The sequence below is a fragment of the Pseudorca crassidens genome, chromosome 3 (assembly GCF_039906515.1).
Source record: "Pseudorca crassidens isolate mPseCra1 chromosome 3, mPseCra1.hap1, whole genome shotgun sequence".
Lineage (NCBI taxonomy): Eukaryota > Metazoa > Chordata > Mammalia > Artiodactyla > Delphinidae > Pseudorca > Pseudorca crassidens.
Genome location: NC_090298.1, coordinates 127,513,031 through 127,541,009, shown reverse-complemented (window position 1 = coordinate 127,541,009; position 27,979 = coordinate 127,513,031). Strand labels below are relative to the sequence as shown.

Sequence of the window (27,979 nt, the reverse complement as noted above, 5' to 3'; positions counted from 1 at the left end):
GTAAATTGTAAAATATTATACAAGTGCCAGGGGTTATTACTATCATTGATAAGTGTTAATTATAAGTAGTTAATAGGACAAAAATGATAATATCCACTACCCAACTAAAAATGATAATATCCAGTACCCAACTAATTAATCACGGTTAGATTAAGGTCGATAACAGAGAATGCCAGTGAAAAATACACACAATTGTAACTCTCTGTATTCCTTTAAATTTTGCTCTCAGTTATGTAATATCTGATAATTCATAATTGATATTTAATAATTATTGTTATCTTTAATATTCATTAATACTTCATAGAGCTAGCTGCTGCGGACAATCAAAGATGAGAGTGACTTGCTCTCTGCCCTAAAGGGGCATAATAATGTTCATTTATTGCTTGTCAGTATCTTACATACTTTAAGGATTCAGAACTTTTTACATTTTCTTTTTTTGAAGAAACGGAAGTTGCTACACCTTGTCATACGGCAGAAATCTATTCATCCCTGAGGAATAATAATACAAATTATAACCCATTAATTGCTTACTTTTTGTGACTTATGAAGTATAATCACATCTTTTATCTCACTGACAACCCCATTGATATTGGTATTAATTTTATTTTACAGATAGGGTTAGTTTTAAAATATTCTTCTGATTATAGAAATAACGCATTCTGATTCTTTAAAACCTGGAAAAACCAGGAATGTATGAAGAAGAAAATAACATTCAGCCATGGTTCTCATGACCTAGAGAAAATAATTTCATGTATTTCCCTGTTATTTTTTTCTATGCATCATTCTGCAGTGGTAAGATCAAAACGAATATACGATTTTGTTCCCTAATTTTTTCTCTCAGCAGTAAAATAAAATGTTATGATTATGTTAAATAGTTTATTTGGCTACTTTTAATGGAACTACTTTTAAATTGCTGTTTACTCATTAAAACCATGTTCTTTGACCGAACTTAGGATTTGTATCACAAAGGCAAATTGGGAAATCACCTCACTAGTCAGCTGGAAAAGGGCTTCCATGAGTGGCAGAATCAGATGGAAGGTTTTGTGGTAAAGCCTGGCTATTTACTTTGCCACTGGAATAATAAAATATCATAAAATATGATAAATGAAATAAGAATACTAATAAGCGGTACTCCTCTGAGTGAAGGACCTGTACCCCTGAGCAAAATTACTCAGGTATACGTCATGGTATTAAATAGGTAATGGTCTCATCACAAGAAAAAAATGTATTTGTAACTATGTCAAGTGACGAATGTTAACTAAATTTATTGTGGTAGTCATTTCACAATATATACTTATACATATATCAAATTATGTTGTACACCTTTAATGCAATGTTATATGTCAATTATATCTCAATAAAACTGGAAAGAAGTACCAGTTATGCAAGCTGAATACGTTCTAGAGATCTCTGTATGACACTGTGCTTATAGTTAACAATACTGTACTATAACCTCTAAAAATTCAAGAGGGTAAAATCTCATGATACCTGTTCTTACCACAGTATTAAAAAAGGAAAGGAAAAAAAGGATAGTTGCAGTCCAAGTAAAGTGAGACTCTAAACACTGTGATAACTTTGAGAATTTTTTTTTAGGAAAATATGATTAGTTTTCAACATTATCTTTTGTGAACTATGTAACGTCACATAATCACAACTTTCCTCAAAACTTAAATTTGAAATGGTATTATGTATTTATCTAAATAAACATTAAATTTTAAAAGGATTACAAAAATGATAGGTAATCAGACATGGAGAAATTACTTCATTTTTGATTCTCATTTGGGCTTCCTCATAAGTCAAGGAAGACTCCTTTGGGTACTAGAATCTCTTCAGTTCTCTAATACTTGCTAGTCTTCGCCAAAGAAAGCCTGTAGTTCTCAGGCCCAGACCCTTTTAGCAAGCAATAGATTTTATCCAGATTTTAAGAAAATATTTTCCATTGACTGGTGTTTGCGGTAACTTCTGATTTATGACAAGCAATAATGGTTTTCTTTTTAAAGTACCAATATAAAGCTGCCTGTTAAAAATATTTTAAATTAAAAAAATAAACCAGTTTGAAGGAAAATATCCATTAAATAATGACATAAATCATATACTATACTATTGTATAGGTAGTGGCTGAATATTAAAAAAAATTGTAAAGGCGGTGTGAGAATGCCTGAAGTTTAGGAAATCCAGGTGTGGTGGAAAGGGCATTTGATCAGGAGCCTCAAGATCTGTGTGTGCTATCCAGTCCCTCCCCACTCAACCCGTTGCCACTCACTCCCAAGCCTGACAATGGACTTTCCCACAATAGACTATACGAGGACTAGACGAGGTGGTTTTTCCAGTCCGTATCAGTTTTGACAATTTATGACTCCATATTTACAATTTTCATCTATCAAGTATATAATCAAAGCTATTACAAGTTACGTAAAGAATGGGTTAAAATTCTAAATAACGTAACTGAAGTTTGTCCTGTAAAAGTCAACACTGAAATACAGAGTGGAGTGTGCTTTTCCTACAAAGTATGTCTCCTTTCTTTGTTCCAAAAACCTACTACTGCTTTAGTTTATAGCTTAAGTTGCAGCCCGAACACTTAGTGATCATTGAAGCTTCCATTTATGGAGCACCTAATATGAGCACCACATAAGGAATTTCGTAAAGTATATATCTACCCTACACATTATATCATAATTAAATCCAGGGTGGTGCAGGATGTGGATTTTGCCCTGTCCAACTTTTGTGTGATTACCTTTTACTGATCTAGAAAGCCTAGTTGGTACCTCTTGAGGGTGTGGCAAACTTCAATTTATCTTGTCTTTTGTTTCAGGGAACAGCGAAGGTTTCTTCAACATCAATGCCCTACTAGGCATCATAACTCTGGCACAGACACTTGATCAGGCAAATCATGCCCAGTATACTCTGACAGTGAAGGCAGAAGATCAAGGCTCCCCACAATGGCATGACCTGGCTACAGTGATCATTCATGTCTACCCCTCAGAGAGCAGTGCCCCCATCTTTTCAAACTCCGAGTACTTTGTAGAGATCCCTGAATCAATCCCTGTTGGTTCCCCAATCCTCCTTATCTCAGCTACAAGCTCCTCAGAAGTTACCTATGAGTTAAGAGAGGGAAACAAGAATGGTGTATTTTCCATGAACTCATATTCTGGACTCATTTCTACCCAGAAGAACTTGGACCATGAGAAAATTTCATCTTACCGGCTGAAAATCCGAGGCAGCAATATGGCGGGTGCATTTACTGATGTCATGGTTCTTGTTTATATCATTGACGAAAATGACAATGCTCCCATGTTCTCAAAGTTGACTTTTGTGGGCCAAATTAGTGAAGCAGCTGCACTGAACAGCATGATAGTGGATGAAAACAACAACCCCCTTGTGATCCGTGCCTCTGACAGTGACAAAGAAGCTAATTCCTTGTTGGTCTATAAAATTTTGGAGCCAGAAGCTCTGAAGTTTTTAAAAATCGATCCCAGCATGGGAACCCTAACCACTGTATCAGAGATGGATTACGAGAGCATGCCCTCTTTCCAATTCAACATCTACGTCCATGACCAAGGAAGCCCTGTCTTATTTGCACCCACGGCTGCCCAGGTCACAATCAATGTCAGAAATATAAATGACTGTCCCCCCAGGTTCTCAGACCAGATATATGAAGTAGAAGTACTGAAGCCCATCCACCGGGGTATGAAGCTCCTCATGGTGCAGGCCAGTGACGATGACTCCGAAGTCAATTATAGCATCAAAACTGGCAATGCTGATGAAGCTGTTGCCATCCATCCCATTACTGGTTGCATATCTGTGTTGAATCCTGCTTTGCTGGGACTCTCTCGGGAGCTCATCATCAAGGCTTCTGATGGCCTGTATCAAGATACTGCACTAGTAAAAATTTCTTTGACACAAGCCCTTAACACAAGCTTACAGTTTGACCAGGATGTCTACAGGGCAACAGTGAAGGAGAATTTGCTGGACAGAAAGGCACTGGTGATTCTTGGTGCCCAGGGCAATTGTTTGAATGACACCCTATCTTACTTTCTCTTGAACGGCACAGATATGTTTCATATGGTCAAATCAGTAGGCGTGTTGCAGACAAGAGGTGTGGCATTTGACAGAGAACAGCAGGACACTCATGAAGTGGCGGTGGAATTGAGGGACAGTCGGACACCTCAGCGGGTGGCTCAGGCTCTGGTCCAAGTCTCTGTTGAGGATGTCAATGACAATAGCCCTGAATTTAAACATCTGCCCTACCACACAATCATCCAAGATGGCACAGAGCCAGGGGACGTCCTCTTTCAGGTATCTGCCACTGACCAGGACTTGGGGGTGAATGGTGCTGTCACATATGCATTTGCAGAAGATTACAGATATTTTCGAATCGACCCCTATCTTGGGGACGTATCATTAAAGAAACCCTTTGATTATCAAGCTCTAAATAAGTATCACCTCAAAGTCATTGCTCGAGATGGAGGAACCCCATCCCTCCAGACTGAGGAAGAGGTACTTGTCATTGTGAGAAATAAATCCAACCCACTGTTTCAGAGTCCTTACTACAAAGTCAGAGTGCCTGAAAATATCACACTCTACACCCCAATTCTCCACACCCAGGCCCGGAGTCCAGAGGGACTCCGGCTCATCTACAACATTGTGGAGGAAGAGCCCTTGATGCTGTTCACCACTGACTTTAAGACTGGTGTCCTAACAGTGACAGGCCCTTTGGACTATGAGTCTAAGACCAAACACGTGTTCACAGTCAGAGCCACAGACACAGCTCTGGGGTCATTTTCTGAAGCCACGGTAGAAGTCCTGGTGGAGGACGTCAATGATAATCCTCCCACTTTCTCTCAATTGGTCTACACCACTTCAATCTCAGAAGGTTTGCCTGCTCAGACTCCTGTGATCCAACTGTTGGCTTCTGACCAGGATTCAGGGCAGAACTGTGATGTGTCTTACCAGATTGTAGAGGATGGCTCGGATGTTTCCAAATTCTTCCAGATCAATGGGAGCACGGGGGAGATGTCCACAGTTCAAGAGCTGGATTATGAAGCCCAACAACACTTTAATGTGAAGGTCAGGGCCATGGATAGAGGAGACCCCCCACTAACTGGAGAAACCCTTGTGGTTGTCAATGTGTCTGACATCAATGACAACCCCCCAGAGTTCAGGCAACCTCAGTATGAAGCCAATGTCAGTGAGCTAGCAACCTGTGGACACCTGGTTCTCAAAGTCCAAGCTCTTGACCCCGACAGCAGGGATGCCTCCCGCCTGGAGTACCTGATTCTTTCTGGCAACCAGGACAGGCACTTCTCCATTAACAGTTCATCGGGCATAATTTCTATGTTCAACCTTTGCAAAAAGCACTTGTATTCTTCTTACAATCTGCGGGTAGGTGCTTCTGATGGGGTCTTCCGAGCAACTGTGCCTGTGTATATCAATACTACAAATGCCAACAAGTACAGCCCAGAGTTCCAGCAGCATGTTTATGAGGCAGAATTAGCTGAGAATGCAAAGGTGGGAACCAAGGTGATTGAGTTGTTAGCCATAGACAAAGATAGTGGTCCCTATGGCACTGTAGATTACACCATCATCAATAAACTAGCAGGTGAGAAGTTCTCCATAAACCCCAGTGGCCAGATCACCACTCTGCAGAAATTGGATCGGGAAAATTCCACAGAAAGAGTCATTGCTATTAAGGTCATGGCTCAGGATGGAGGAGGACGAGTGGCCTTCTGCACTGTGAAGATCATTCTCACGGATGAAAATGACAACCCCCCACGGTTCAAAGCATCTGAGTACACTGTATCCATTCAATCCAACATCAGTAGAGACTCCCCAGTCATCCAGGTGCTGGCCTATGATGCAGACGAAGGTCAGAATGCAGATGTCACCTACTCAGTGGACTCAGTGGAGGACTTGGAAGAAGAGGTCATTGAAGTCAACCCAACCACTGGTGTTGTCAAGGTGAAAGAGAGCCTGGTGGGATTGGAAAATCGGGCCTTTGACTTAAAAATCAAAGCCCAAGATGGGGGCCCTCCTCACTGGAACTCTCTCATGCTGTTACGACTTCAGGTGGTTCCTAATGAAGTATCCTTGCCCAAATTTTCTGAACCTCTATATACTTTTTCTGCATCGGAGGACCTTCCAGAAGGGTCTGAAATTGGTTCTGTTAAAGCAGTGGCAGCCCAAGATCCCGTCATCTATAGTCTAGTGCAGGGCACCACACCAGAGAGCAACAAGGATGGCATCTTTTCCTTGGACCAAGACACAGGGGTTCTAAAGGTGAGGAAGGCCATGGATTATGAGTCCACCAAATGGTACCAGATTGATTTGATGGCACATTGCCCCCATAATGACACTTACTTGGGTTCCTTGGTCTCTGTCAACATCCAAGTGAAGGATGTCAATGACAACAGGCCTGTATTTGAGGCTGATCCATATAAGGCTGTTCTCACTGAGAATATGCCAGTGGGGACCTCAGTCATTCAAGTGACTGCCAATGATCAGGACACTGGGAATGATGGCCAGGTGAGCTATAGGCTGCCAGTGGACCCTGGCAGCAATATCCATGAGCTCTTCGCCATTGACAGTGAAACTGGCTGGATCACCACACTCCAGGAACTTGACTGTGAGACCAGCCAGATCTACCACTTTTATGTGGTGGCCTATGACCATGGCCGGACCATCCAGCTATCTTCTCAGGTCCTGGTCGAAGTCTCCATTACAGATGAGAATGACAATGCCCCCCGATTTGCTTCTGAAGAATACAGAGGATCTGTGGTTGAGAACAGTGAACCTGGTGAACCTGTGGCCACTCTTAAAACTTTGGATGCTGATATCTCTGAGCAGAACAGACAGGTCACCTGCTATATCACAGGTAAGTATACCTATCTTGGAACAGAGTCACTGGGGTGCGTTGAAAAAAGTCCAATAGGAGGTTCCCTAAGACATGGCTCTGCCACTCATTAGCAATGTGACCTTGGGTAAATCACTTAACGTCCCAAGACCTCAACTGCTCCATCTGTAGTCTTGGCATGCCTGTTCTCAATCAACTCACAGGGATGCTTGTAAGATCTAACTTGCAAAAGCTTTGAGAGCTTTTTGCAAAGTGCATTGTAAAGAGGATTTCTTATTACCTTAGATGGAGTAGATAGACTAGAAGTGAGATTCTGCAACTGTTCTTGGTTAGCTTCTGGGAGACAGAGAGGGAATCAACAGTTGTGTGGTCCATGAAAACTCTGTGAGGTGACTGTCCTTGTAGAGTAGTATTCTGCCTAGGGCAAGTTGTCGATAGTAGAAAACGCTGCCTAGTCAACCATAGGACCTAAGTGCTGGAGCAAAAACACTTTCTTGGATATGATTCCAGCCCAATCCCCTCATTTCATACATGGGAGAACCAAAGCCCAGATAGGGGAAGAAACTCAACCAAGGTCACACTCCAAGCTTGCATCAGGGCTGGGGTTAAAACCATACCCTACAAACTGCTTTCCCCAGTGGATACCTATTGTAAACCTACATTTCCCCAATCTCTGCCCAGTGGCTAAATGTGCCGATCAGTGGCTAAAAGAGAGTTTCTTTACTTCTCAGTGTCCCTTTCCCCATCTCCCCGGTACCATGTCATTCCACTCCCATAGTCATGGTTTTTTCTGCTATCACAGCTGTCTGGTGGAGAGTTAATGAGCCTAAAGTTCCAACCAAGAATCATAGACTCCTGGAGACAGATCCTGGATCAGAGCTGTTTGAAATATGGAGTCTTAGTGAAATAGAATCTTGTCATCTTGTAATATCAGACTCTTAAAAACACAAAAGTCTTAAAATCTCTGAATAATAGAATAATAAATGTCAATATATCATCAACTCTTGGAATAGTTTAATCTGAGGACTCTGGCATCTTAGAATCTCAAAAATCCATCTCTCCTCTCAGTGATTGGTATCAAGGAAAGATAACTCAGAAGCAAATCTAGCGATCCATCTGAACCTCCACTTAGCCTGTGTCCTCAGTCATAAAATAAAGCCTCAGAGAGTGTATTTATTTATTTAATTTATTTTTGGCTGCATTGGGTCTTCGTTGCTCCATGTGGGCTTTCTCTAGTTGTGGCGAGTGGGGGCTACTATTCATTGCGGTGCATGGGCTTCAGTAGTTGTGGCACGTGGGCTCAGTAGTTACAGCGCATGGGCTTAGTTACTCCACAGCATGTGGGATCTTCCTGGACCAGGGCTTGAACCCATGTCCCCTGCATTGGCAAGCGGATTCTTAACCACTGCACCACCAAGGAAGCCCCCGCAGAGAGTTTTTACTGATCATTTCCCACCCCTCCACTGTTGAACAGATACTAGATACTAGAAGGTTCTTTTCTAGAATTGCAATCTGCTTCCCTTTAACTTCCTCCAATGCCTTCCAATGCACAAAAATAAAAAACCTGCCCTTCAGCCACATATTCTGGAGCAGTGTTTCTTGCAGTGATAATTCCATTTAATGGAGGCCTTTGAAGTTGGTAGAGGCTTCATAACACCAGATAAACTGACTCATTGCAGAATTATGGGTCCTTAGCTAAGGGAGGAAATTTTTGCCTTTCCCAACAATCCTAAAAAAGAGTGTCAGGTGGGCAGCCACATAGGGCACAAAGCCTGGTTTGTTCCTGTTGCTTGGATTCAGGAAACTCTGTCCCATCTTTTTAGAGGGAGACCCCCTGGGCCAGTTTGGCATCAGCCAAGTTGGGGATGAGTGGAGGATTTTCTCGAGGAAGACCCTGGACCGTGAGCACATGGCCAAGTACTTGCTCCGAATCACCGCTTCTGATGGCAAGTTCCAGGCTTCAGTCCCCGTGGAGATCTTTGTCCTGGACATCAATGATAACAGCCCGCAGTGCTCACAGGTGAGAGCCTGGTGAGGGTGGGGGAGGAGTAGAGGCAAGGAAGCTGGAGTGAAGGGCAAGAGGAAGGAGAAGGACTCAGGGTACCATCTCTGGAACTGGACATCGTTGACCACACTTGCCCTTGCTTCTCCTTGGCTGGCCTCCGACTAGTGCCCTAGGCAAGGGCAATTCTAGGTGATTCCTCCCACCGCCTCTAAAGGGATGTCACCAAGCTCTTTAGGACCCATGGTCCATACCTCTTCCCCTACACTCCATAAAAATATCCTTTTCTCTGCAAAACATATCCAGAAGTAAAGTAAATTCTTCATTCTCAAAAAGGCCTGCTATGCCCAGTGGGAAAGCCCCTCCACTGCTCAGCTTGTTAGCATGGCTCACTGTTATCAAATACATCCAAAGAGACCTTCCCCCGAGACACCCCACACCACTCGCCATGCCTATATGGGCCTATCCCTACATATGAATAGGTTATACAGAGCAACAGAGACCCTACTCCAGGTTATACGTATAAACAAACATGCAGACAGGGCAGTTACACTTTTGATAAGGGAGACTTTCCTGAGGACTTCACGTAATTCAACACTAAATTTCCCAAGGAAAATGTTGAGTGGTGTGTGTGTGTGTGTGTGTGTGTGTGTGTGTGTGCGCGCGCGCACGCGTGCACATGCGTAAGGAGAGGAACTGCATTCTTAGAGGGCATAGATCAACAACCACTGTCATGTAGCACTGCTTTTAAACATATTTTTTTAAACACAGTAAATAATTTTTAACTTTGGGGAGATGTGCATTACTTCAAAGTTTGCAGATAAAGTTAAACTATTAACATTTAAATTTTATAACATCAAATTAGCATAATTCAAATTTATATAAAATCCAGCTATTCAGTATATATACATAAATGCAAACTTATACGTACTCACATACACGCATAGTCAAAGGATCATGTACAACTCTCTATAAATATGCAAATACCTATATATATATATATATATATACACACACACAAAGATACACATAAGCATACACCTACATACCCACAACATTCATCCATAAGTATACCCATCCATATACACAAATGTACATCTATAACTCACACATACTTACATATGCATGTGAATATATATATATACTTCAATTCTTCATACTTTATTTGTCCACACACATATATATGGACACACACCTTGGAACACACAAAAATCATATATCCTATCACCTTTTCTTCCACTGTCTTCCACACTCCAACCTCATAGAAGCAGAGTAGAAAAAGAGAACCTGGGTTATCAAGTGGAGTGCATGGAAAAAAGTCTTTGCAGGATCCAAGATGACCACTTTTTGGGTGGTCTCAGAAGGGCAGCCTTTTTGGGGAGAATGGTAGCCACACCTTCCTCTTCTTTCCCCTCAGCATCCTGTCAACCAGCCTGCACCCTCCCCATGCTGGAAGAGGCTGGGGCCAAGTTCACCCTGGCCTTCTCAGAGGTGGTCAATAGCATCCCCAGAGCCAGGGAAAGGAGGCCTGGGGGCTGTCTCCACACAGCCCCTCAGGCACAAAGCCCCCACCTGGAGCACGTACAGGTGTCCATGTTCACCCACACCATGCAGTGGGGGGACCGGTTTGCTTGGAAGCTGTGCCCAGAGCCAGCAGCTGGAAGAGCACTGGGTTCTCAGGGAACTCCAGCCTCTCCCCTGTGCCACCCCTTCTGCACTGTGGCCCCTGTGGAGTAACAGATTGCGGCAGGTCCTTCTAGCCCTGAGTGTGAGCTTTCAGATGATGGAAATTCTCTCTCATTCTTTGCTTTTCTGACTATGTCTCTTGTCATCATTCTCCTTGTTTTTAATCTCCATTTTCCTTGCATGTTCCATCTTATTCTGTTCTCCTCCCCCCCCCGCTTCTCTCCCCTACCCCCTTCCATCTCTGCTCTCTAATCTCTCTCTCTGCTTCTGTCTCCCTCTCTGTCACTCTGCCTCTCTCTGAATCTCAGCGCATCTCCCATAATCCCCTTCTTCTTTGTTCTATCTCCAGCTTCTCTACACTGGCAAAGTCAGTGAAGATGTACCTCTAGGACACTTCATTTTGAAAGTTTCTGCAACAGACTTGGACTCCGATACCAATGCTCAGATCACATATTCACTGCATGGTCCTGGGGCAGATGAATTTAAGCTGGATCCTCATACAGGTAGGTTTCCTGAGCTGCAGGATCAAGCAAAGAACTTATACACTGCATAACCAGGGCCCAGTACCCAGGCTCCTTAGAAAAGAAACAGGAATTTACTTATCCATCCCTCCGTCTGCTCAGCAAACATATATTGGCACTGTGTGTCGAGCATTCACTAGATGCTAAGGACATAAACTGATAAGACAAGATGTAGGTCTTTACAATCCAGTGGGAAAGGCAGTCATTGAATCAGTGGTTTGAAGTGTGCTAAGAAAAAATGCAGGATGCTAGGGGAGGTTTCACAGGAGGACTTAAATTTGGGATCAGGGTTAAGTAAAACTTCTCTGAGGAAATGTAGCCAGGGGGTAAGGGAGTGGTAGGGATGGATATTCAAGGCAGAAGGAGATTTTATACGAGGACTTTGTTTTGGGAAAGAGCACGCACATCTGAGGACCTGAGAGACAGCCAGAAATTGGTGCACAGAAGTGGGGGAGGGAGAGAGAGCAAAGGATGAGGCCCTCTGAGCAGGGGGGCCAAATCCTACCTTTAGAGCCATTAAAGGATTCAAGCAGGTGAGAGTCATGGTCAAAGACATGATCTCAAGATTGTATACTGCGGATTGAGATAAAATCTCATAGCATTGTTGCAAGGATCCCAACAAATAAAGTATATAGAAATCTAGCCCAGGTCTGGCACATAATAAGACAGGGTAGAGACTGCTTCCTTTAGAAAAGGAGCGATCCATGCCCTGCTGCTATAAGGAAGGGTGTGGAGACGGACAGCACAGAAGGCCCAGGTGACAGAGAGCCAGCTGCTGACACTTGACTTGGAATCAGTAGCTCAAAGGATGCCTTGGAGATTCCTGAGTAGGGAGGTGGCAGGTGAGAGCTGGTATCCCAGGAAGCTGTCTGGCTAGAAGGAGACAGCATTGGGACTTCCTTGGTGGCTCAGTGGTTAAGAATCCGCCTGCCAATGCAGGTGACACGGGTTCGAGCCCTGGTCCGGGAAGATCCCACATGCCACGGAGCAACTAAGCCCGTGCACCACAACTACTGAGCCTGCGCTCTAGAGCCCGTGAACCACAACTACTGAAGCCCACGCACCTAGAGCCCGTGCTCTGCAACAACAGAAGCCACTGCAGTGAGAAGCCCACGCACCGCAATGAAGAGTAGCCCCCGCTCGACGCAACTAGAGAAAGCCCGCACGCAGCAACGGAGACCCAACGCAGCCATAAATAAATAAATAAATAAATAAATAAATAAATAAAATAAAAAGGAGACAGCATTACCCTGTCTGACCCCAGCATGGGCATGCTGAGTCACCCCAAGTAGGTGACCTAATCTCTGTTGCTGTTTGTCCAGCTGCAGGATGATCGGTGGGGTTTTTTTTAAAAAAAAAAAAAACTCGGCAGTTTTTCTGAGTATGGAAATAATACATGCTCATTATTCAAAAATTCAAACCACGTAGGCATGTATTATGTGGAAATTGGAACGTCTTCATGATAACCAGCCTCTCCCACAAAGATAAGCACTCTTGGTGTATATTCTATCAGACCGGTTTTCCACGCATCCCCCACGTCTCTATGTAGCATACTACGTTGTGACTTTTTTCTCATAGCAATATCTTGGCGCTATTAACAAGGCAGTACATAAAGCTCTATCATAATTCCTTTTGTGTTGCACAGTATTTTACTATATGGCTAAATGATAATATATTTAACCAGTACCTTTCTGAAAGACACAGGATATTTTCAGTATGTTGCTATTTATAAAGAATGCTGCAGAGAATATCTCTATATGTATATTTTATCCTTGGGTTGATTATTCTATAGGATACATTCCTAGAAGTAAAACTGCAGGCCAAAGGATAAACCCATTTTATGTGCTGTTAGAAATTGCCTAACTGGCCTTTTAAAATGTTGTGCCTCTTTGTAGCTTGTTGGTGTGGATCTTAAATTGGGGATGTGGTGGTGGAATGTGACTAGGGAGGCGAGCAGGTGTGGGAAGCTACAAGACTGAACCCCTTTCCTAACCATTTGTACACAGGACTGACCCCTTTTCTCTGTGACAGCACACTGCATGGCTGGGTTTGTCTCACACAGACATCAGGAAGTCACATGCTGGGGTCATGGCCCCCAGAGAAAGCTCACTTGCTGTCCTTTCTCCGGCCAGGGGAGCTGACCACACTCACAGCCTTAGACCGAGAGAAGAAGGATGCATACAGCCTTGTTGCCAAGGCGACGGATGGAGGCGGCCAATCGTGCCAGGCAGATGTGACCCTTCACGTGGAGGATGTGAATGACAACGCCCCCCGGTTCTTCCCCAGCCACTGTGCTGTGGCAGTCTTCGACAACACCACAGTGAAGACCCCTGTTGCGGTGGTATTGGCCCGAGACCCAGACCAAGGTGAGAAAGAGAAGGATTGGAGGCCACTTGCTTACAGGGTCACCCTGGGCGAGGGTCCGGCTTTCTCTGTGTTGCTCTGATACTAGCAATACCTCACTCCTGAGCCTACAGACACGTACAAGTAGAAAATGCCCACAAACTGCATACCTAAGTGCTAGGTACGAAAGATTTTGGCAATGTTTCAAAGCTGGTATGGGGCATTTCAGCCTCATTGTTTCTCACTGCCACTTAAGACCTGGAGCCCTTTCAATCCCACCATTTAACCTCAAGAACATTTGAATACAAACATTTAATGTGAAATACACCAATCAGAATTATTCAACTCTGATTAATTGGCCACAAGAAAGAAACTTAGGGCACAAACTCCATTAAGCCTATCAAATTCTTGGATCAATTTTCTAGTCAATGAAGTGGAATATTTTACAATTTTGCATTTTAATTTTAATGACATTGTTTTCATTAGGGTTCTTTTCCTTTTACTATTTACAAGGCAAATTGGATTCATCCAGGAGTCTTCATTCCATATTATACCAATTATAGCTTCTGATATCATAAAGTGTTTCATTGTGGAGATCTCTATATCTATAGATATATGTATATATATACACATGTTTATATACATATATATACACATATACGTGTGTGTGTATATATATATACACACATCCAATTTTCTTGAATTAAATTTTATAATTTAGGTGGGGTAAAAAAATACCCTCAGGGTCAAAGTTGCCAGAGGAACATAGGATATGACAATAATGAAGATGATGATGGTGATAAAAGAGGGAGCAAAACACCCTGCTTTGTTTGACACCAACAGAGTAAATTTAAGACTTCTTAGAGGAAGTGAGTTTTATGTTGGCATTGAGGAAGGTGAGTGATTTTGGAGGAATGCAGGGGTCCTAGGGAGGGCAAATAGCAGTGCAAAGGCATCTAACATCTAAGGCCCTGCAAATGCTCGATTAGCCAGTGCTTGCACACCTCCAGGGACAGGAAGCTCCCTACTTCCTAGGCAGCCCCTTCCTTCCAGGGTACCTCAGATAATTATCAAGTGTTACCTTTTTGGAGCAGACATCTGTCAATCACGGTCCTGCCCTCTGCAGCCACACAGATCTCCCAGACCCTCGCCCATGACAGCCCTTCAGACACTAGGAGGCGGTGACTATCTGCTCCAGCCTCAAGGTTCCCTTTCTGGGTAGAAGGGCCCTAGTTTCTTCAATCTCGTGTTTCCAATCCCACCTTTCTTCTAGGATTCGTCCTCTGGCCTTGCATCAATTAACCATTAACACTTCAAAGCTGTTATTATTATTCTAACCCAAATATTCCACCTCAATATTCCAAATATAGCCTGACCAGCACCTCTCTCTCTCTCCAGAAAATTCATACATGGGAGAATGTGCATGGTATGCACATTTATTTCATGTAAATTCAATGAAAGGGCTGTGTGTCCCCACGTGTGCATAAGACTCAATCCCTATAGGCTCAGAGCCTGTGCTTTTCCCACTGGGTAAGGCTCTCATGGCTGAGCACTAAATGTTGGTGTTCTTTAGACCCTATGGTCCCTACATGAGCCAACTGCTTCATCTGGTCCACAACCCAAGGAAATAATAGCACCTGAGTCAGAGCTGGAAAAACACTACATGCTTTGATTTACTAAGAACTTTCTGTGGGTGTGTGTTTTTTTGTTTGTTTGTTTTGGTTTATTTTGACATAATTATAGACTCATAGGAAGTTGCAAAAATAGTACTGAGAGGCCCAGCACCCTTCACCCAGCTTCCCCCAACGGCAGCATCTGCAGTATGATATCAAAGTCAGGAAACTGGCCCTGGGACATTACTGGTAATTGGACTCCAGTCTTATTCAGATTTCATAGTTTCTATATGCACGCATTTGAATATGTATGCAAACACCACCACAATCAAGATACAGGATTGTTCTATCACAACCAAAGAACTCACTATGGGTGCTTTTGATCTTGCACAATTTTTATTTTGTGAGCTGACCCTGGACCCTAACCTCCACATAAATAGCTTCAGATGTCCTCAAGGGCTTGCAGAACCCTCGCCTTCATAAGAACCTTTCTATGAGGCCTTGAACCCCACCCTAGTCAAGAACCCTCACATGAGAGTCTCATTGCTAACAGCCTAAGCATGTTAGCCTTTATGGGGACCCTACTGGCTAGGCCCTTCTCTGGCTGAAAGCTCTGCGGCAGGCAGGGCCAGAGGAGGGTCCCTCTGTATGAATCACGCGCTCTGTCTCCCCCCACAGGCACCAATGCCCAGGTGGTTTACTCTCTCACGGACTCTGCCGAAGGCCGCTTTTCCATCGAGGCCACCACAGGCGTGATCCGCCTGGAGAAGCCACTGCGGGTCAGGCCACAGGCAGCACTGGAGCTCACCGTCCGTGCCTCTGACCTGGGCACCCCAATACCGCTGTCCACGCTGGGCACCGTCACCATCTCCGTGGTGGGCCTGGATGACTACCTGCCCGTGTTCCTGAACACCGAGCACAGCGTGCAGGTGCCCGAGGACGCCCAGCGTGGCACGGAGGTTCTGCGGCTGGCCACCCTCACTCGCCCGGGCGCCGAGAAGACCAGCTACCGCGTGGTCAGCGGGAACGAGCAGGGACGGTTCCGCCTGGATGCCCACACAGGTGAGGGAGCAACCCCCTACACACATACACACACACAGAGTCTTGGGGAACACTGGACTCCTCGCATACCACAGCCCCTCCCCAGCATCCTTTAGCCCCTTCTTCACTCTCCATCTCTCCAGGTACCAAGTCCCTTCTTGTAGCATGGGGCCAGCTTACATGGAAACATCCCTTATTCCACTACATCCCCACCAAAGACTCTGTTGAGGACTCTCTCCTCCCAGTTTGCAGCTTCATAGTCCTGGCTCACACCCAGCCCCAGGAGGCTGAAGCCACCCTCCATCCTTGGCTGCCAAGGCACGAAGCACTTGCTAGAATCTGGGGCTTAGGCAGCCCAAGGCAAGGCTGCCTGCTTCCCTCCTGAAGCCTTCCCAAAACATCCGGGGACCCCCGAATTTTCCCTTAGTCTCATAAAGAGAGAGAACTAGGAAACCGGCTCTCTTCTCTCCTCCTAGCCACAGAAGGATCTAAGTCAGACTCCCAGAATCCCATGGAAGGGAGGACTCAGAGGCTGCTCAGGTCCGACCAGGCTCCATGTGGATTCCTCACCACAACACCTCTGCAACGGTGCGCTCTACCTCCTAAGGCATCCGCCTTACTGTTGAGCAGTATTCTTTTAGTTTTTATTACAGAGGCTTTAAACACATAACAAATAGAGGGAACAGTATAATGGACCCCATGTTCCCATCACCCAGCTTCAGTAATTATCAATATTTGTCTAGTCTGGTTTCATCTTTGCCCCCCATATCCACCTACTGCTGAGTTATTTTAAAGCAAATCCCAGACATGATACCATTTGGTTTGTAAATACTTTGGTGTGTCTCTCTCTCTAAATGATAAGGACTCCTTGTATAAACACAACCATAATACCATTATCACACCCAAAAGATAATAATTCCTTAATACAGTCCAATACCCAGACAATTTTTCAGATTATCTCACAAATGTCTTTTAGAAGTTGATTTGCTTGTCAGCATCCCCCAAATGTCCACATATTGCATCTGGTTGACAGGCAGTGTCTTAAGCATCTTTTAACCTCTAACATTTTCCTCTCCCTCTTTATTTCCTGCTGCCATTTATTTAATGAAATATTGGGGTCGTGTGTGAGGCAGGATTTTTAAAATAATTTTAGATTGGCTAGTTGTGTCTTTACGGTGTCATATAACGTACCTCTCTAGCCCCTATATTTATTATAAATGACATTTGGATCAAAGACCTTGATGCGGTTCAAGCTCAATTTTTTTGCCAACAAAGCTTCATAGATGATGCTGGGCTCTCCTTTGTACCACATGAGGAGGCACATAATGGCTGACTGGTTCTTTTTTCTGAGGTCAAGATTGATGGTGGGTTCGGGGGTTGTCAGCCTGATCCATCCAGCTCTTTTTCTAATGGTTTTAACAGCCTTTAATGATTATTTCCCAGATATATTATTTCATTAGGGGCTGCGAAATGGTGATTTTTCTAACCTTATCATTCCTCATTCATTTACTAACTGGAATTATTTTATAAAGAAGAGTGTTCTACCATTAACTATTCAGTTATCCAGGAATGGCAGGATAAATCCTTGTTCTTTTATTTTCCAGTGTTCAGAATAATAAATCTCTGCCCTAATAATTTGTTAAACAGCTTTGGGTATTATAAAACTCTATAATCTAAGTTCTGTCATTTACTAGGTGACTGAGCTTGGGCAAGTCACGTAGATGTTAGGAGCATCAGCTGACTTACCTAGAAAATGGAAATCACACTTGTTCCTGCTCTACAGGGTTATTACAGGTCTACATGAGATAGAGTGAGTATTATAGAATTAAATGAGATTTCAATGAAATAATACAGAAATAAATGAGGGGAACACTGCTGCTGAGAATGGTAATAAGGAAAATGAGAGGAGATAGAGGGGAAGGGGGAGGCTATGGGAGAGAGAAAATGAAGAGGGAAGTGAGATGATGGAGGAGATGACGCAGGAGGTCTGTCTCTCCCAACCCAGTTGAGCTGCTTCTCCTGGGGTTTGGCTCAAGACCCCCTCAGTACTCTGCTTTTGTGGTCCCAACTGCCTCAATGCTCCCATCACCTCTTGTTTCCTCAGGGATCCTGTACGTCAATAAGAGCCTGGACTTTGAGACAAGCCCCAAGTACTTCCTATCCATCGAGTGCAGCCGGAAGGGCTCCTCCTCCCTTAGTGACATGACCACAATCGTGGTCAATATCACTGATGTCAACGAACACCGGCCCAGATTCTCCCAGGATCTGTACAGCACGAGGGTCTTAGAGAATGCCATCGTGGGTGATGTTGTGCTCACAGTAAGGATCTGCAATTTTGCCCTTTTGAGGAGCATGGACTCTGGGGTGGGTTCTTATCTCTCCCTCCCCCAGTCATCTATGAACATGGATTATTTTATCAATTAATACACTACAGACTTGACTCTGACTTGTAGCCGCTCAACCAAACTCTCTCATGATAAAATTTCTCAGAGCCACGTTTGATAAGATCTAGATCAGGTACTGAAAGAATGGGGCATAGGAGAGGCCCCAGGGGATGGCCAGAGGGACACTGAGTGTCAGCGTGGGAGGGGAGGAAGAGAGGGGACACCAAACAACACCTCTTTGCATTTAAACATGTAATTGCTCCCCACTTCATGGAGTGAAACCAAACTCTGTATGTCCACATTCGAGGTTCTCGTCTCCTTCCACCCCCTGATATGCACCCTATGCTCCAACCACACAGGAAGAGGTACCATTCCCCAAACATCCTCTGTACTTTCATACCTCTGGGCTCATATTGTTTCTTCTGCCTGGAATGCTGGCTCCACTCCCAGAAGCCTTTAGGGCTTCATGAATCCTCTTCTAATCTCCCCAGGTGAAATTTATCACCATAAAGTTGATCATACTTTGCCCCAAATTAGACTTGTCCATAAAATTAGACATTAAGCTTCCTGAGGGCTTATTCATTTTGGCACATTCCTCAACTCCTAGCACAGGACCCTAGCACCCTGTCAGTTATGAGTGAATGAGTGAATGAATGAATGAATGGATAGATAAACGAATGAACCATGCACGCTGACATCCATACTAGGATGTATGAGGAGATTCCCTTGGCAAGGACGACTATGGTCCAGGGATTGCCAGCCCAAGGGCAGTCTATGGGGCAGGGACATATCTGTGCCCCCTACACTCCCAGGGGCCAAGATTCCTTTCTGTTCCTTCTTGCCTCCCCAATCACAACTGTCACCCGCCTCTATTGCAGGTGTCAGCGACTGATGAAGATGGACCCCTAAATAGTGCCATCACCTACAGCCTCATAGGAGGGAACGAGCTTGGGCACTTTGCTATCCACCCGAAGAAAGGGGAGCTACAGGTGGCCAAGGCCCTGGATTGGGAACAGGTAAATCATGTGGGAGGGGCCCAATCTGAGCTCATCAGAGCAGAATACAGCCCTGCTGCAGGTCCAGAGGGTGAACTGTGTTCAACACCCCATCCTGACACTTCTCCAGACCTGCCCTCAGGGTCTCCCACTCCTTTTCTCTGTGGGTCCCCCTGACCTCAGCAGGAGAGGGGCTGAGTAAACTTTAACCTTCCTGAAAGAGCTCAGGCCAGCTTCTCACTATTAACCAGGGATCATTAGATCATTACAAGTTATCACTTATTGAGCACCTGCTCTGTGCCAGGAACTTTGCTAAGTGATGTACATACATTACGCCATTTGGTCCTTACGCCATTTGGTCCTTAAAGTAATCCTAGGAGGTAGGTCCTAATACCGTCCTCACATAAGCTTAGTCACTTTCTCAAGGTCTCACATCTAGTAAATGGTTAAACTGGAAGTCAAACCTACTTCTGCCTGACTCTAGAACCTGAGCCCTAAAAGGCTATGGGAGAGTAATGAGGGCAGGCATAGGGGAGTGTCTCCATCTTATTTTTCTAAAAACATTAGTCATGAATCAGGGGGCGGAACTGAGTGGTCTTGTTGCTAACTCTCCCCTGGGCATCTTACTGTAGATTTCTAGCTACTCCCTGAGGCTCCGAGCCACAGACAGTGGGAAGCCCCCACTGCATGAGGACACAGACATTGCTATCCAAGTGGCGGATGTCAATGACAACCCACCAAGATTCTTCCAGCTCAACTACAGCACTTCCATCCAGGTATGCTCAAGCTTCCCAAAGCATCCTGAATCCATCTTCCCTTCATATCCCTCCTAGTGGAGGGCACTCACCACTGATACCAGTCCACCCAAACAGTGACTGTGACCTTGCATTGATAACCCTAATGGCAACACGGTCTGCTGAAGGGGATTATGGATTACACAATTAAAAATTATCAGGCACTGTGCTAGGCACGTCCACATCCATGATCTCATGGGGGACTCACACAGCCATATGGAAGTAGACAGTACCCATTTTATAGATTTTTTTAAATGGAGGTATAGAAATGTGCCACAGTCAAAATGTGGCAAATTTGGGATTTGAACCCAGAAGATCTTCCAGATCCCAAGCTATTTCCACCATACTAATGGTTTGTGAATGGGATTTGGAGAGAGTCTTAAGATTCCGTGGGGGAACTGTGACCACAAGGGGTGAGGGAGGTGAGGAAGTAGGTAAGAGGACAGAGTTCTGTGTCGCACTATGCATCAACCAGCGTCACCCCACTTTCACCTGTTTTGTATCATGAGTATGAGTTAGGATGCTTTGGCTGCAAATAACAGATCACCTGACTAAAAGCTTATTAAATAATAAGGCCTTATTATTTCACATAGCAAAAGGTCTGCTCGTGGGAAATTCTATTCCAGAATTGGTTATTTCAGCAGGAAACTGATATCACAACTTTGGGTTACCTTCTTCAAAATTCCTGTACCTTCTCCCTCATGGTAACAAAATGGCTGCTGCAGCTCCAGCATCACATCCTTGCTAAACCATCTTCAAAGGCAAACAGATGGGGACTTCTTTTGCAGAATCTGTTTTTATCAAAGAAGAAGACTTTTCAGAACCCCCAGCTGGTAGACTCCTCCAAGGATCAGAAATGGATTACATGATCGCCCTTAAATCCAAAAACTGGCACAGGGACTCAGATTATTGTAACTGACTTAAACCAATCATAGTCCATCTCCTCTTAGGAGGGGTATATCTTTGCTGAGGATATTGCCACCCATCGCCTGAACAAAAGTCGGGTTTTGTAAGAAAGGAAGGAAAGAATGCCTGTTGGATAGGCAATTACCAGTTTCTGCTCATAAGATACTGTTTGTAGATAAGGTTTTGATGCTAAAAAAGAGAGTTAACAACCACTGTGTTATAGCATACTGAATTCCCGTGTTATAGAACAATGACTGGAACAATAGCCAGGGGATCCATTTTTTTCTGTTAATTCCTAATCATCTTTGAATTTTCTCATTGGTCCTCTAATCAGAAAACCATTTATAGGTTTTCAATGGACCCTATGAATCACAAAATTCCCACATGGACCCCAGGCACTAATTTATATACATGAGTCATCAGCTATGTGACTTCGGCAAGTCACCTCTATAGGATAAAGGGACTCTAAAGACCCTTCCAGCCCCAGTGGGCTTTGTTTCTAAAAACCAGCACTGCCCTCAGGAAGTTCAAAAGTCAACAACTAATTCACAGATGGGCAGAATGAATGAATGACATCTTAAGATGCAGACATGACCTGGGAGCAGTCAGAGTGCTGAGGACTCATCCCAGAGAAGGGGACCCGGAAAGATGTGAAAGAAAGGACTGGGACTCATTTTGCTCTTTGATTTCCTGTCTCTCTTGGTCTCAGGAAAACTCCCCCATCGGCAGCAAAGTCCTGCAACTGATCCTGAGTGACCCAGACTCCCCAGAGAATGGTCCCCCCTACTCATTCCAAATCACCAAGGGGAACGATGGCTCTGCCTTCCGAGTGACCCCGGACGGATGGCTGGTGACCACTGCAGGCCTGAGCAAGAGAGTCCAGGAATGGTATCAGCTTCAGATCGAGGTGAGAGCTGTGCTGGGCCACTGGTGGTGACCATGGGGACAGAAAATGTGCTGACAAAAGTACCACCAGTGCTTCTCTTATTAGAAAAAACAATATACAGAACTCTTCCTTTGTGCCAGGCATCACGGGCATCACTGCATTAAATCCCCACAACATGCTTTACAGTGAGTACGGTTATTACCCCCAGTTTCCAAAGGTGGTAACTGAGGTACCCAGAGGTTAAGTTACTGGCTGAAAGTAATGCTACTAATAAGTGGTAGAGCTGGGCTGCTTCAAACCCAAGCATTCTGACTCCAAGCTTTCAATTCCTCCCCTGCTCCCAGACAGAACAAAAACTCCCGCACCCTGGCTCTAACTCCTTGAGTTTGGCCAGGACAGCTCTCTGAACCTCAAGTCTTTTTAAAGACCTACCTCAGAGAATTGGTGCTGTTATCGAACCAGGTTCAGTTTGTCCAACCATGCAGCAAACTGAAATGCTGAGATGCCGAAGTCTGCAGTAAAGAGAGGGTTTATTAGCAAGGCAGCCAAGCAAGGAGACAGGAGAACAAGTCTCAGAACCGCCTCCCAAAAGGCAAGGGGCTTGGGGCATTTATGGAATAAAAAATAAAGGAGCAGGGCAGTCTGACGCCTGGGGAGCGTGGGGAAAGTTGACAGGAAAAAGGTGCAGTAATCATAGTTCTGCCGCAGGTGTAACTAAGCTACAGGTCTCTGCACGTTCAAAAATGGAGGCAGTTAGCACTATCTGAGGGTTTTCTGCCCTCTGACGTCAAGGTCACCAAGCAGACCCTTGGGCATGCCCAGTTAAAGGGTCGGCGGTCCTACCCAGTCTTAACCAGCTCAACTCCAACGAGTCACGGTTGACTCCAAGTCCTGGAAAATAACTCTGGAAAACATCATATTGTTTAGGATATGTGCAGGTGCAAGTCTTTAAATGACCTTGTTTAGTGAAGGCAGGTGAAATGAATTTGACTAATCCATGGATCCGCTAATCCATGATTACCCACAGTTTCAGTGCAGGGGTCAAATGAGAGAACATATACATACATGGAGAGGATTATAGTGATATTATATAGGTTGTATGAGAACTGCCCAAGGAAAAGTGGCCAAGATGGTGATCAAACATTTCTCCCTCATTTCATTCCCCCAAATCCCTTTCCTAAATCTCAAATCTAGTGGATCCTACTATTCTGTGAACTTCTCTGGGCTCACAATGATGTAGTCATCCATTCAGCCAGCCAACCAGCCAGCCAGCCATTCCTCATTCAACAAACATTTATGAGTACTTATCATCATTCAACAAACGTTTATGAGCACCTATCATATACTTAACATTTATGAGTACTTATCACAGGGCATGCTACCTGCTAGTAATATAGCAGGGGAAAGAAGGGGATGATCCCCATCCCCATGGGCTTTTGATTCTAATTATGGAGATAAGCAATAAACAGATGAAGAAAGTGACAGGAGGCTCATAAGGCACAAGAGAGACACTTTCAGAGGGTGGCTGTCCTTGTGAGGAGGGGGCATTTGAGCTGAGATCTGAGGAGCTGCCCATGTGGAAAGTGGGCAGGAGAGCATCACAGGCAGGAAGAGCAAGATGAGACCAAGTGCCAGGGTGGGAAAGAGCTTGAAGTGACCTGAGGTGTTGCCACGTGGTCAGCGCATGGTGAGCGTTGGTGGGAATGAAGTTGAAGAGATGGGTTGGGTGGATCATTCGGGTCTCATAGCTTGGATGACCGTGTTATTTGAGGCCCAAACTGTGATGTTCTTGAGAGTGAGAGAGGCATTAAAAATAGTTAATTGGTGATAAGTGATCCACAAAGGTGAAAATCAAGACTGTCCTGGGCTAACCAGGAAGTAGAGTCATCCTAATGATAAGCCTTGATAATACTTTTAGATTCTAATCAAAGTGCAATTAGAAGGGATTGAAGGGTTTCAAAGAGAGAAGTGACCCTTCTTCTGTCTCAGGAGGCTTGTTTTTGAAGCTCTAGAGAAAGTCAGTTGAAGCGGGCAGGAGTGGTTGAGGGAGACCAATGAGAACTCATCTAAGCTGGAGGTAGTGGTGATGAGACCTTGAGGTGATGGTGAAGATGAACAAATGGACATATCTGCGACAAGTTTTGCTTGGAAATAAATGGGAGTCGGTGGTGGATTGGATATGAAGAGAGAGAGAAAAGAGAAGAATCATGACCACTCCCAGGTTCCTGGCTCCAGTAAAGTCTGGATGGTAGGGCCACTTATGAGACTGGAAAGACTTGGGGTGGGGGAGGGACAGGTTTATGGGGTAAAATGAGGCTCTGCTTAGCATGTGTTACCTTTCAGGTGTCCATAAAATATCTAAGTAGAGGTGTCCAATAGGCAGCTGGGAATGGGAGTCTGCAGCTCAGAGGACAGGTGTGGGCTAATGTAGAGGGTCCTCAAAGCCAAGGACATGGGTGTGAATATCTAGGGAGGCAACAGCTTCCTGACCTTGGTATACTGGCCCAGACAATCACTCAGTAACTATTGGCATCATCACTCTCTCTTGCATTTGTCCTGTATTTCTACTTCCGTTCACTGGGAGGCACTATAGGCCAGCAAAGAAACAGGCTATGAACACAAGAAGAAGTTCAGATTCTGCTCTGGCCTTACCTGCTGTATGACCTTGGGCACGTCACTTGACCTCTCTGAGACTCAGTTATATCTTTTGTAAAATAGGACACTTCAGGGTACTTACCTCATAAGAAAGATAAACTATGATCGTGCATTTAAAGCATTCAAAAGTGACTGGCACACAGTTTGTACTCAGTTAATATTAGTTATATATTATTCTTAGCAGTAATATTAATGATTACTGTTGCTATTTATATCTCATCAGTGTTATGCACAATTCCCAGCAGTAGGTGTAATATTGCACCTTTCTCCTGCACTCAAAGCGGATCCACGTGAACAAGATATTACCGTAGGGAAAACCGTGAAGACCCTGCTGACAGCTGAGAAAGTGATAACATTACTGAGGAGAGGAAGGAAAGCTTCCTCCTTGCTAAGTCCAGACAGAAAGTTGCAGAGATGTCTGGTGAAATGTGCAAGGGAAAGGCATTTCTAATTTACAATCTTTCCTTGCTTAAGTGAGGTCACGTTGCTTCAAACCTGCAGTGGCTTTTCGGGCCTGCCTTAAATCCAACCTCGTGCTCCTCAGCCCATCAGCGACAGCCTGGGCTTCCCTCTCTGCTCACCTCTGGCCCTCAGCCCTGCCCGCTCCTCCAGCAGCAGTGGTCCCTTCCTGCTGTGTTGAGCATTCTTTCCCACCAGAGGGCCTGACGCTTGCTGTTCCCTGTCTGTCACCTCTTCTCCTCACCTCTCTTTTCTTCTGATCATAGCAGACAGCCTGGCCCATACAAGGCACTCAATAAATATTTGTTGGCTGAGCTGAAGAAGACACGCCCACCCCAACCCCGACCCCAGTCACACAGTAAAGAGGTGTAGGAGAACCTCCTTAGGCTGACAGGGGCCATGAAGGGTGTACCCTAGAATCACTAGGAGACCTTTGATGACCCTCCTAAGGAAAGAGACAGAATGAGAGAAGCTCAAGAGGTAGGAGGCCGCGTGTGGCTGGAGAGGCTTAGGACGGGCTCAGAGAAGTGTCAGATGGAAGGTGGAGTGAAGTTTTAGCACCCACACCAGTGATGTGGGATGTAACTCCCTCCACAGAGCCCTCAGCGCTTTTGGAGTTACGATTTTCCCTTTCAAATGCGACAACACGCTGAGCCTGCCCTGGAGCAGAGGGACGTGGCTCCCCGGGGAGGCCCCGACAGCCCCGGTCCTATGGTAATTCGGTGCCCGCTTCGCCCACAGGTGTCAGACAGCGGCACCCCGCCCCTCTCATCTTCCACGTCGGTCAGCGTCCACGTCAGGGAGCAGAGCCACTACCCACCCTCCGCCCTCCCACTGGAGATCTTCATCACCATCGGGGAGGAGGAGTTCCAGGGCGGCATGGTGGGCAAAATCCACGCCACAGACCGAGACCCACAGGACACGCTGACCTACAGCCTGGCAGGAGAGGAGAGCCTGGGCAGGCGCTTCACAGTGGGCACATCTGATGGCAAGATCATCGCTGCCCAGGGGCTGCCTCGGGGCCGCTACACGTTCAACGTCATGGTCAGCGATGGGACCTTCTCCACCACTGCCGGGGTCCATGTCCACGTGTGGCATGTGGGGCGGGAGGCTCTGCAGCAGACCGTGTTGATGGGCTTCCACCAGCTCACCCCGGAGGAGCTGGTGAGTGACCACTGGAGGAACCTGCAGAGGTTCCTCAGCAACAGGCTGGACATCAAACGAGCCAACATCCACCTGGCCAGCCTGCAGCCTGCAGAGGCCATGGCTGGGGTGGACGTGCTCCTGGTCTTTGAGGGGCATTCGGGGACCTTCTCCAAGCTCCAGGAGCTGGCATCCAACATCACTCACTCAGCCAAGGAGATGGAACACTCGGTGGGAATTCAGATGAGGTCAGCCATGGCTGTGGTGCCCTGCCAGGGGCCAGCCTGCCAGGGACAAATCTGCCAAGAGACCGTGCACCTGGACCCCAGGGTTGGGCCCACGTACAGCACAGCCAGGCTCAGCATCCTGACCCCGCGGCACCACCTGGAGAGGAACTGCTCCTGTAACGGTGAGGAATGGGACTTCCCCAGGACAAGCAGTGCTGATGGCCCAGCCAGACCGACTCCAGGGATGGAGATCCCAGCAGGGGGCTCTCTGGGGTAGTCAGAGGGACATTTTAACAGGGTTAAAGACCAGGGACCACCACAAGACAGGTGCGGCCTCACAAAAAAAATCTAGTCATGAAATAGCACCCTAGTTCTGGTCACTTTTTGGAACTTTGAAAATAATGGTAAGAATTCAAGAGGCAGTTCAGCATCACAGCTGAAAGCATAGACTCTGGCATCAAGTTGCTTGGGTTCAAATCCCAGCTACGCCACTAGCTAGCCAGGTGACCTTAAGAAAATTATTTAACCTCTCTGTGCCTTTGCACTGTTGTAGGGATTAAATGAGAATTAAATATCAAGTGCTTGCTTAGAAAAGTGCCTGACCTACAGAAGGTGGTCAATTAACCCAAGTTACTAGCACTACTACTATTATTACTATAGCCTGATAGTTTTAACCTCAACGTTTAGACTAAGCAGCTCAGGTTCAAACCCCAGCTCTGTCATTTACGAGCTGTGTAACTTTGGGTGGCTTACTAAAACCCTCTGAGCTTCTTCCTCATCTTTGAAATAATGAAGATAGTATCATCTGCCTCCTTGAGTTGGTTTGGGGAGTAAATTACTTAATGGATATGAAAGCATTTTAACCCCTAAGCTGTCTCATACTAAGCACCCCATCAGTGGTGGCTACCATTCACATGGTGGTAGTTGTTGCTATAAGGACTCTGCTATGTGCCGGTCTCTGTGTGTATGTTACCTAAACTCATCACCACCACCTTAGGAAGCAGGATCATTAGCTCCATCTACAGCTGAAACAGGTATGGGGATTGTATTGGTTTGCTTGAAACTGTACAGCCTCCAGTGAAAGGCTGGTTATTCAAATACCTGTGTCCCACTCTAAAGCCTGAGCTCTTCGCCAAACTCTTTAGGAACTTGGTGTTCTGACAGGACTTACCCCAGTGCCCCTGGCATTAGGACCAATGCCCTGGATCAGCTCAGGTGCATTTGCAAAAGGGGAATGACATCAGCCCCGCCCCCTTGCCCCCTGCCTGGCCTGGCCTAGGGGTCCATCCAGCTTGCATTAGGGAAATTCTAGGAAGATTTGTGGACTTTCTCCAGGGCCCTCTGGATTTACACTAGGTGAGCTACTCTAGGGGTATGGGGTGGGCTGGGGCGGCAGGTGTTCCCTTCTTGTGTCTCTTACCCTGGAGTCGGCTGCAGGGAAAGCTGTGATGGCTGAAGGTTCTCTCCTGACCCC

General features: G+C 45.5%; 2 protein-coding genes across 3 annotated transcripts in view; one reads left to right on the top strand and one right to left on the bottom strand.

The window, feature by feature from the left end:
- Window positions 1–27,979, bottom strand: part of SLC36A1 (solute carrier family 36 member 1) — a 166,850-nt gene that overhangs the window by 53,523 nt on the left and 85,348 nt on the right. The window contains exons 11-12 of one of the 2 annotated variants that reach the window (XM_067732331.1): window positions 22,454–22,533; window positions 20,789–21,020 (exon numbers count right to left, since the gene is read on the bottom strand). The exons of the other annotated variant lie outside the window; for it this stretch is intronic. Coding sequence (XP_067588432.1) covers window positions 22,472–22,533 — 62 coding nt within the window. The 3' untranslated portion in view covers window positions 20,789–21,020; window positions 22,454–22,471. Of the gene's footprint in view, window positions 1–20,788; window positions 21,021–22,453; window positions 22,534–27,979 lie in introns of those variants that run through there. 2 annotated transcript variants of the gene reach the window in all.
- The window catches only part of FAT2 (FAT atypical cadherin 2), an 86,016-nt gene that overhangs the window by 38,624 nt on the left and 19,413 nt on the right, over window positions 1–27,979 (top strand). The window contains exons 10-19 of the mRNA XM_067732324.1: window positions 2,813–6,871; window positions 8,674–8,870; window positions 10,888–11,041; window positions 13,192–13,425; window positions 15,694–16,077; window positions 18,161–18,375; window positions 19,319–19,456; window positions 20,068–20,211; window positions 21,845–22,042; window positions 25,877–26,687. Of these exons, the coding sequence (XP_067588425.1) occupies window positions 2,813–6,871; window positions 8,674–8,870; window positions 10,888–11,041; window positions 13,192–13,425; window positions 15,694–16,077; window positions 18,161–18,375; window positions 19,319–19,456; window positions 20,068–20,211; window positions 21,845–22,042; window positions 25,877–26,687 (6,534 nt within the window). The remainder of the gene's footprint in view (window positions 1–2,812; window positions 6,872–8,673; window positions 8,871–10,887; window positions 11,042–13,191; window positions 13,426–15,693; window positions 16,078–18,160; window positions 18,376–19,318; window positions 19,457–20,067; window positions 20,212–21,844; window positions 22,043–25,876; window positions 26,688–27,979) is intronic.